General features: G+C 27.7%; 1 protein-coding gene across 1 annotated transcript; it reads left to right on the top strand.

The window, feature by feature from the left end:
• Nucleotides 1-1,624: 1,624 nt before the first annotated feature.
• LOC126909464 (bifunctional heparan sulfate N-deacetylase/N-sulfotransferase-like) lies at nt 1,625-10,657 on the top strand. The gene is made up of 5 exons (XM_050691888.1): nt 1,625-2,235; nt 8,800-9,052; nt 9,141-9,536; nt 9,644-9,770; nt 10,479-10,657. The coding sequence occupies exons 1-5, from the start codon at nt 1,961-1,963 to the stop codon at nt 10,640-10,642; spliced, it is 1,215 nt and encodes a 404-aa protein (XP_050547845.1). The 5' UTR covers nt 1,625-1,960; the 3' UTR covers nt 10,643-10,657.
• Nucleotides 10,658-10,946: the final 289 nt, after the last annotated feature.

The following is a 10,946-nucleotide window of genomic DNA, read 5'->3' as shown; positions in this document are numbered from 1 at the left end:
TATTTACCCTAGAAACACATTTTTGTTGTGGCATTTTTAAGTAAAATTGATTTATCCGTCAAACAATTAAAGCTTGTTTTTTGGGAAGGGACATTAATATTTTATTCGAGATAATAATAATACGATTAAATATATATATATTGTTATGCAAATATTTATTACATCAAGAAGTTTTAATTGATAAAAACAATGTTTATTCACTATGTTGAGCTGCAAAAACATCCAACAATANAAAACAATGTTTATTCACTATGTTGAGCTGCAAAAACATCCAACAATAAAGTTTTTATTTGTGTTTACATATCAGTATACTAAAAAACTATTATTTTTATATTCTTACAACAGTAAAACAGTTTTATAATTTCACATAATATAATCAAACATAATAAAGATATATAAACGCTTAAAGGTTTATTTTACATTATAAGTAATTTGTATACATGTCCGAATAAAGAAACTTGGCAAAGGTATTTTCCGGCATACAAACATAGTTGAATGTATTATGAAGGTATTGAGAATTTATACGATATTCGATATGAAATCTTGAATAAAAATACTTTAGTCATATAACATCCAAAAAATATGTGCGACACGTTTATCTTTAAAAATATCAAAACCTGTCAATAACACCGTTATTGTTATGCGTTTTGTTTAAATATTATTAATATATTAATACACACAATAAAAAATCGGATAATTTCAATAAACATCCCATTAAATATCTGCTTAATATATAGTGTTATTAAAATATCAGTATAAATAATATGTAGTTTTTTAATTTCAATGACAATTATATTAAAAGGAAGAGACTGCAAACACAAGTGCCTACATTCACATTTATAAATTTATAAAATTATTAACTTTAATTTTATTAAAAGCTTTTCGTTTTTCCTTTAATTTAAATATTTTAATTGCACTTAATAATATCTTTTTTTGTTTAATATTTGATTTCTTATGAGTTTAGAATGTATAAGTACATATTATTTATGACTAACACTAAATTTTTATAAAGAGAGAGGTGTTTAATTGGTATTTACTCCTCCCCATCTATACGACCAACTGCTTGACTAAAATATAAAAACAATAGAAAAAAAACATACCACGATAAAATGTAATCTTTAAACCATAATAATGAGGACAGCTGATGTGAGCGCAGTGGATGTGGGAGATCGTGTCAAGTGGAAGTTTAGGATAAGGGTAGCCGACACCAAGTAATTGGGATTAAGGCGAGGAATAAGAAGAAAGAAGAAGAATAATATGATAGAAAAAAATTACAAACTGTGTTGTTTATCTGATCAGCAGTTTATGTTATACACATTATTTAAAGATTTGGATGTCAAATAAAAATTCATCATTGATTTGGTTTTATGCTACCCAGTGGTAGTACCCAACCGGTACTATTGGTGCCACCATGACGGCAAAATTATGTAATGATATTCTATACATTTTTTATTATGGTAGTTATCAAGAAAAATTTTCTACACAAGTTATCTAAATGAGAGATACCGGTATTACAAATCTTTAAATAATGTCTAAAACACAAACGGTTGATCAGATATAGCGCCAGTACGTTACTAATATTTTAGTAACACTATATATTAAGCAGATATTTAGTGGGATGTTTATTGTAATTATCCAATTTTTTATTGTGTGTAATAATAAACGGTAAAAAATAAACGAATTGAACTAATTATTTATATTTCAGAAATGTCTTTGGGCGGGTCTGGTGAAAATTTCAAACCTTAAATCATAAAACGTTGGCGTCACCTATCATTTTTTTCTCAAAAACAGTCGAAATTTTAAAACGCTCGCTGTGCGATTTCAAATTTTCCGACCTTCAGCAATTATTTTACCGGAGTCTCGTGATCAAGTACTTTCGTTAAAAAAAAAAAATCTTGAAAATTGGAGCACGCTAAGTTATTTTCCCAGAAAAACATTTTTCCTTGTTTTATTATATAATATGATTACATTTGCTATTTTGATAACTTCAATAAATAATTCACTTGTCGATGAATTGTGTTTCAGCCTGCTGATGCGAAGGGACCGAAAAGTCGTTAGGTTAAAACCTTATGGAATGTGTCCACATTTTCAGTCCAGACCTCCAAATGACCACAGGCCATCACAACAAACTCCGAATCGTCCGAGGACAGACTTGAAACTTCTACTTCTCGTTGAAACTACTTACTCGAGACTCGGCAGAGAACTTGCAGAAACACTTGTTCACAATAGACTGAGGTAATCAATATGTATTATAAATTATTTATTAATCTTTTATATATGATTTTTATGCTGTTTATCTAATTTACTGGGTCGATTATTATTATAATATTTTGCTTTGCTTACTTTAATATCAATCATAAAAATTGTACGACCTATATATAAAATGCGAATGATAAATTCAAATTTTCATTTTGAATTCAATAATGGAATTAATTTGCAAAAAAACTAAATATATACTTAAAATAAATCAATTATATTGTATCCTCAAATTTAACGATTAATAAAGATATACTATCTTATTTATTTTTATTTATTAATAAAAATGTATTTAACTTTTAAATTGTAACTTTTATTATGAAACCATGATAGAGTCTATTATGTAGTGCGGTTTAGTTAGTACTCGATTAGTAAGTGGACCTCTATAAGCGGACAATACTTAAACCGTTGTATAATTGAGTGTAATATAAACTGTTGGTTAATAAAATAAATCTACTGTTCATTAATACCTTATTTCAATTGTAACTGATTTTAATTATTATAATTGTTGTCATTTAGTGTTTTTTTCTTATTATTATCTACTTACAGTAGTTTACACCTCAATACGTTACCTTGTCCTGTTTTAGACGTGTCACAACACTTTACATTTGATGTATGATATTAAAATACTTTATTTTATAAGGGTTTTAAAAGTTTTATAGTATCTAATAATTTAGTGTTTACACTTATTGATTTTAAATCTGTTATTTGTTAACTTTGCCAGTAAAATTTTTTAAAAGATTCTTTTTTTTTATTGCAAAGTTATAATGAATCACAAAAATATTAAAACTATGTTATTTTATTGATGTAAGTTTGATCTAAACAATTTCTCATCTAACAAATTAACATAAACAAGAAGAAATTATAAAATCTGCTTTATAATATAATATAGAAGTCATTAAGTTTTTTTAATTTCAGAGATATTTCAAACTTTTAATTATTAACTATGGAAATTTCTTAATCTTGCTATCTTGAAATTTATTCTAAAGTTATTTTTCATCATTTGTGAAAACTGTCTTTATAATTATTTTCAGTTTAAAAATATCTACAGAAATAAAACTTGCTTTATTCGATTCTCACTTGGTCTCGTATATTTTAATTAGAAATTATTTTCATAATTAACAATAGTTTCTTGTATTATTTCTAAAATGCTAAATTGAAACTTCATTATTAAAAAGTTATTACATGATTATAGGGACCATTTAAATAAATATACAAAAAGTATTCATTAATTCGTGTTACACAATGTTCTATTTGTGTAGTTAATTTTGAAAATGGTCGAACGATACTTTTTTGCTCTTATTTAGTAATGTATGGATGTGTTGGGTGTTTCTCGTATTCGTTATATTTATTAAATGATTAATTTATTAAAAATGTGTAAGAAAAAAACTCATTTGGAAACTTTAGGTATAATATTTATATAAGGGTATAAGTAATGAGTTCACTGTGGCAATAAGTCGGCTAATAATTTTCGAAACATCAATCAAAATGTCCCTACCATCGTTTTTGCAAGAAAAGGGAGGGGGTGTGCTTGAATGCGGTCACGCCTGCGAACAACTTTTGCTGGATGAATTAAATTTTGTTATGAAACTGTCAAAGTTTCAACCCTTTTATGTTTTGTTTATAATATGTATGTGCGGTTTTGGAAGAGTTACTACCGGAGCCGTCCATTATCATTTGCCGAACAACCTGAGCAGTACTTTCGTTGTAGTGGTTATTATGTGTGTTTCATCAAATCTAATCTAAACAGTAACATTAGAAACCTTTTCAGAATTCAAATTTTTTGTAATTTATACTTGAAAGCGGTAAGCGCTCGACTGTGTGAATTTAGATTTGTACGATTCGTTTGTACCGCGTTTCCTATCTCAATTTCCATTCCCTTGACTATTTTTAGATTTTACATTTAAAAAAATATCAATTTCATTTTATTTTTATTTTACATGCATAATTTTATTAATTTGCGATTTGTAAAATTCGACAGTGAAACATTCCCTTCCAGCGTTCTACCTTATGTCGATAACATATCGCAAAAGATTTATTTTTATTGCGTTATATTACAAATCTAATAATTCGACAATAAATACCGCGAGAAAGATATTCTGAAATGTTATTGAAGAGCGACCCGTGACGTGTATTATAGATTTATAGTTTCGTTTTCGATATTTTATTTTTTAGATCGCATTAAATTTAAATAAATAACAGATGGAAAAAATGTCAATGGAAATATATTTTATGCTTGCTCTTATTTGATTAGTTTTTTTTTTTTTGAGGGGATAATGTACAATAAATCCTTTCGATAAATTTACATTGCTGATTTATTCGAGTCGCGCACTACGAGGATTATTATGCGTTTTTGATCAATCGGAAAGGCCAAAAGTTTGTTTACCACTAGTCCAAAAAAAAATCCGATTTGCCTTTCGGTATTTGAAATAATTTTCTGAAAAATAAATCTATCAAAAAATATTTAGAAGCGCGTCCTTGCCTTATGACTCGTGTCGTCGGAGTCGGGTCAGTGTTTTATTTCAGTCATAGAAAATACCCCCTGCAAATAACGTTCTCTATAAAAGCCTGTTGGCCGTAAAACGCTCAACATAATGTAGTTTGAATATGGTTTACATAGATTTCATATGAACCGTTTCACCGAACAGGATTTTTCACTTGTTTTCTACTGGCTACGTATATTTAATAATATATACTGTTGAAAAATTAATAATATAATATTTTGGTAAGTTGTTTTAACTCGCCAGTATGACACGAGTTTTTGAAAATATATTTTTTATTTGATTCTTGTTTGCATTTTTCTTAATAACTTTGTCAATTACCAAAATTGTTCCTATTAAATGTAGAAACGTTTTTCTTTAAACGATATTTACAATTCTCGCCTTGTATTCTGTTAAGTACCAACTTTCTGACATAAAATGCATCTATATAAAAGCTGGGCATGGACAAGACCATCATGTACTTATTGACTTGACTTAAGTACTACAATTTTATTGCACGATTTCCACGAGAATACGTAATATAAATTTAATCTGTTCATCTGTAAAAATAGAATCTGTTTATGTACTCTGTTGTATGAGGTACAATGTTATCAAATGAATAATACCTAAGAAATATTTCTTTACGTTTTTATTTTTACAACAAAGGTTACTACTTCTGCCCACATCAAGTTACTTGAAAATTTTATTGAAAGATGTTTTGTGTAAATATACACCTACTAACGTTTATATATTGCCGAATTGGCATATTTTTTATTTGTTTTTCGAAAAGCATTTTTATTAACGACATTGTTTAGATTTTTTACGACAAACGTACTACTAAATTTTAAAATAGAATTGTTTTTATGTTAACACAAACTCTAAAGGTGACAACGAATCTTGAAGTTTACTCTCACTCTTCTGCATTTTATTAACGGGTAATGTTAATTCTCCCGTAACTATTCAATAAATTTTTTTTTTTATTTATCTCATGGTATGAGAAATTGCTTGTGTCACCTTAAACTTATATTATCTTTGTTGATTATATAAAATTATGACTTCAGATATGAAGAACAAATTATTATTTATAAATTGTCATCATTTATCTAAAATATAATTGGTTCCGAGTATGTGTCATTAAAAAAGTAAAACTATTAAAGAACTCGTAAGACACACATTAACTATTTTTAAACGTTTGTGTATTTTTTTAATTAACTACATCCGGTTACTAATTATTTAAATGAAAAATTCTTGGAATTGTTCATGCATAAAACGCACTTGTTCAGGGCTTAGTTGTAATTTAAGTGTCGGCCTAATGTTTATTGTGAATGGATAAAATCAGCGACCACATTGTTTTTTAAACTAGTTTTTTTTATTATTTTTCTAAAGCAAAATATGGACGTAAAAACAAATTAACAGCAAAAAATCGTAAAATTCTAGTTTGTAAACCTCGAAATAATACTTTGCAAATTTCGGTGAAAATGATTTTCAATATTTTGGTTAAAAATTAAAAAATACTTTTTGATATAATACAGTAATAAAATGTACTAAACGTTAATATAAAATAACTGATAGCTAATCTATTGTTTTATATGACCATTTACGTGATGCGTGACATTGTACTTGTGACTTAAGTAGCATTTATATTTTCGAAAAGAATAATTTTATAAAAATTTAACCATTGTTAATCATGAACATAATAGCAGTGACAATTTATTTGTAATTAAACGAGCTAAATATTTGCAATGCACTTAGATTTTTGATACCATTTGCTTATAAGGTAAATCGTACCAATCCGGTTTATCTGTAGCTAAAAATGTGCCATTTTTATTTTTATTTGTAGTTACTCGTGTCTTCGAGAAACTATAAAACTGCCGAAACGTGCGTACTGGTCGTCGTCCCTTTGTGTGGTTGTTATGGATTTGCTCTTTTTTACTTAACAAAACTACTAATAAACCTTAAATACCAGTAGGTATTCCAAGAAACTTCCGAAAAAAATCTGTTTAACTATTATGTATACTGCCATAAGCATTTATTTTTGTGTTACGATTTTTAATAAACCCGTTTACTAAACGGAATTCGATAGTTATGTTCTTTCTGTATGACAGTGTGTTTTATTATTTCAATTTTATATTTTATATTTTTATTGCCAACATAAGCAAATCTTTAACCGTAGGGGTTTCATTCATTTATTTTATAACAGTTTTTGTTTTAATTTGTTTAAATCTTAAGCAACTTTATTGATTTCAAGTCGACTGGAAATATAATACGTACATTAATCGACAGACAAATTAAAAAATAATTTACTAACAATTTTAAGAAACCGAAATTGTTTTGTGACTTGCTAAAACAAATTTTTCGTGTATTTTTCAGTAAGAATTAAAAGTGCGTTTGTACAATAGGTACGTGTATTTTATGGTAGTTATTAATTTTAAAAGGTATTTTATGTATAAAATAAACACATTTTATGAATAGCTTTAGAAATTTTGTGTTCGAAAAATAATGACTCTCAATGATTTTACGCTGGACAGATGAGTTAAATTTTTAGTAATGATTTGTGAAATTGAATTGCACTTTATGTTCTTTTAGTTTTTGTATTATTCTGATATAGATAATAGGAGTAAACGTGCTATATTCGAGAGTGGTAAGAAGTTAGGTTATGAATTTAACACATTTCCTAATGTTAAATTATCTTTCATTTCAAGAACGTGAGATTTTTCTGAAGCTGAGTGATTTAGAAAAACGTGACGGCTCGCGAAATAGCCGTTTTAATCATTTGTCTATTTAATACCTTTAAACTGGACAAAAATCTTCCTACCTACTCTGGAAACTCGTGATTTTTATGAGAACCGCATGTCTTTAGATGTATTTAAAAGGGTTTCATATCTAGTGATAACATATGATAATAATTTTTTGTTATTCAATTGTTGTTGTTTATATAATTAAGTATTTTTAATCAATATTTTTGAATATGAAATAATGTTATTCGTATCGCCAATAATTTTCAATATCTTGTTTTTTATTTAGAAAAAATAGTATAACAACGTATTTAAATTTACAAATTAAACTAGATTCAGTTGATGAGAATGATATAAATGGTTAATATCAGCCAAATATGATGAATTAAAATATTGCATCTCGGAAGTGTTAAATAGTGGCTTCTATTTAAAAATCATTTGTTATAATGTATATGTTGTATGTTTTGTAGAAAATCAATAATAAAATATATCGTCTATTGGTATTAATTTTAATTGTTATTAATAATAACAGTTTTATTTAGTTATAAATTCGCAATTTATAAAGTACTTGATCAGAGACTGCTCATTTATTCATAAAAAGTGGTTTAAAGATATAATTTAGTTTTCAGTGTAAAAAATGTTAGGAACATCCTATTATAAAATCTGCTCCAACATGCAAATGACATATCATATATTTTTCCTGGTATCTCTCCAGTAATTACTACCTCATTAAAAAATAAAAATAAAATATAGACAACAAAGTGCATCTTGTAACTTGTATTATTCGTGGACTGTTTTGGATTTTTTATCTTATAAAAGCCTCATAGATTCTCTGTTATTTAATTATACACTGAAAAAAAATGTCTCGATCATGATTAACAAAAGTGTAAAGTTTTATGACTAATTATAGTTTATGGATATTATTCATAGATAATGATAAACAGTAAAAACAACATTTATTCTGTTCAAGTAACCAATTTGCTAAGAAATAAAAAAAATTGTTGTAAAATTTTATTCATCTCTAAAGGTTTTTAAGTCATCAATTTCCGAGCTCTAATCATTTTATATTATTATTTACGTTGTTTCAATATACACGAGCATGTGTGATTTTGTCGTAGTTTAATGTACAATTTTATTTTGTTACACCTTTTAATTTATATGTCAAAATAAAGTAATAATTGATATTCTAAGAAATTTAGAGTATTACTTACCTACTTAGAACATTTGATTAAATTACCGATTGCTTAACTTAATATTCCAATCATCTAAATATAAGGTAAATTCTTTTCTAAAATTATAATTATTCAATTTAATTTTTTGTTTTGCAGGTATAAAATGGAAATAGCCGGAAAGTCGTTACCGGCTCTTACTTACTTAGATAAAGGTCGTTATTCCGTTATCGTTTTTGAAAACTACTATAAGTACTTAAATATGGACAAATGGAATAGAGAGCTATTAGATAAATACTGCAGGGAATACGGGGTTGGTATAATAGGGTTTTTCCCGCCGACAGAACGTCGAGCGGTCGGCGTACAAGTTAGAGGGTTTCCATTATACACGCACACGAAACTCTCACTGAGAGTGAGTATATTGTTACTAGTATATTATCTTTGTTTACTTTTCAAAAAATCTCACCAACTCCAACGATTTTAATGAACTTTAAATATAGGACGCCATGTTGAATTCAGCGTCGCCAGTACTAAGAATTTCCAGAGCAGGTGGTGTATATCAAGGGCCTTTACCCGGCGATGATTGGACCGTTTTTGGTGCCAACGATACAACTTACGAACCTGTTGCATGGGGTAGCAATGACTCGTTCAGTTCGCAGAGCGAATACATTCCTCTGGCTACTGTCATACAAGACCACGGTATGTACGACGGAATATCCAGGGTATTATTTGGTTCAGGATTGAGGTTCTGGCTGCATCGGTTGCTTTTGTTAGATTCGTTATCGTACTTAAGCAAGGGACTGTTGAGCATATCGCTTGAGCGCCAAGTACTGGTCGATATTGATGATATATTTGTCGGCGAAACTGGTATTAGAATGTGGAAAGAAGATGTGCACGTGAGTGTGTTTAAGTTCAATAAAGATTGTAATACAATAATATAACTGTCCATAGGCAATTATGTTATTGATACAAAATCTATATCAATTTAAATGTTTTTGCGTAGGATTTAATCCAGACACAAGAGCGAATAAGTAAATTAGTACCAGGGTTTAAATTTAATTTAGGATTTTCTGGCAAATACTTTCATAAAGGAACGTGGGAAGAAAACGAAGGCGACGACACGATTTTGGGTAAATTAAAAAAAATATTTAACTAAATAATGTATTGGAACTTAGGGAGCCATAGGCGAACGAAGATTTTTTTGTTTGGGTGTGTTACTAAAGTAAAAGGAGCCCTTAAGATGGTGTCGTATTGTCTTTTCTTATTATTATAGGTCTTGAGTGGATAACTAATTGTTATTCTATGCGTATAATAAATTATACGCATAGTTTTATAAAAATATTTTAGGAAAGACGACAATTAAACAAAGTACTTGATAATTTTCTTGGAAAAAATTCAATAGTGATGGTTAGTATGGGTTTAAAATATCATATATAAGAATATGGATCCTTTATTTTTTTTTTAATTACATGGGCCGACGTTTGATATAATAAAATAAAAAAATATAAAATTTTAACCAACTTCAAAAAGCTGTAGAAACGTAACATCTGAATTTAAAAAAAGTATATGATATCAACATTTTTCTCTAAATTTAATCTTTAAGCTCTCTGACTTGAAAATTCTAAAAAATTGCTAAATAAAAATTTAATGAGTATATATTTACATTATTTTACATGATTGAAAAAAATGTTTAATGATAATTTTAAAATATAGTTCAAGTTTATAAAAATTGCATACTATTAAGTACATTATAAGTTATTAAAATTGTTCCACTCTGTTTATAAATAAATATTTTTTCGAAATTTATGCATTAATTTATGTTTATGTTTATTCATTAGAACATGTTGACAAGTTCAATTGGTTCTGCCATATGTGGAATCACATGCAACCACATTTATACAATAATGAGACTCAATTAGAATATGAAATGACATTAAATAAACTGTTTGCTGAAGTAAGACAATATTATTATTATTTTATTTATTTTCATAAGATAAAATAATTTAAATCTTCTTCTTTTTCCTCGCCTGAATCCCAACTACTTGGGGTCGGCCACCCTTATCCTATACTTTCACTTGACACAATCTCCCACATCCTCTACGCTCACATCAGATGTCCTCATATCGCATTCAATAACATCTCTCCATCTCTTTTTTTGATCTTCCTCTACCTCTTCTTCCTTCTACATTCAATTCTATAACTGTTCTTGTAGCTTCCGATTCCTCTTTCCTCATGATATGACCAAACCATCTAAATCTGTTTTCTCTCATCTTATATACGATTGACGTTTTACCTTTACTCCCTCT

Source organism: Daktulosphaira vitifoliae, unplaced genomic scaffold, assembly GCF_025091365.1.
Source record: "Daktulosphaira vitifoliae isolate Bord-2020 unplaced genomic scaffold, ASM2509136v1 Scaffold_416, whole genome shotgun sequence".
NCBI classification, from domain to species: Eukaryota; Metazoa; Arthropoda; class Insecta; order Hemiptera; family Phylloxeridae; genus Daktulosphaira; species Daktulosphaira vitifoliae.
Note: the sequence above shows the minus strand (reverse complement) of the source record. Positions and strands in the feature narration are given on the sequence as shown.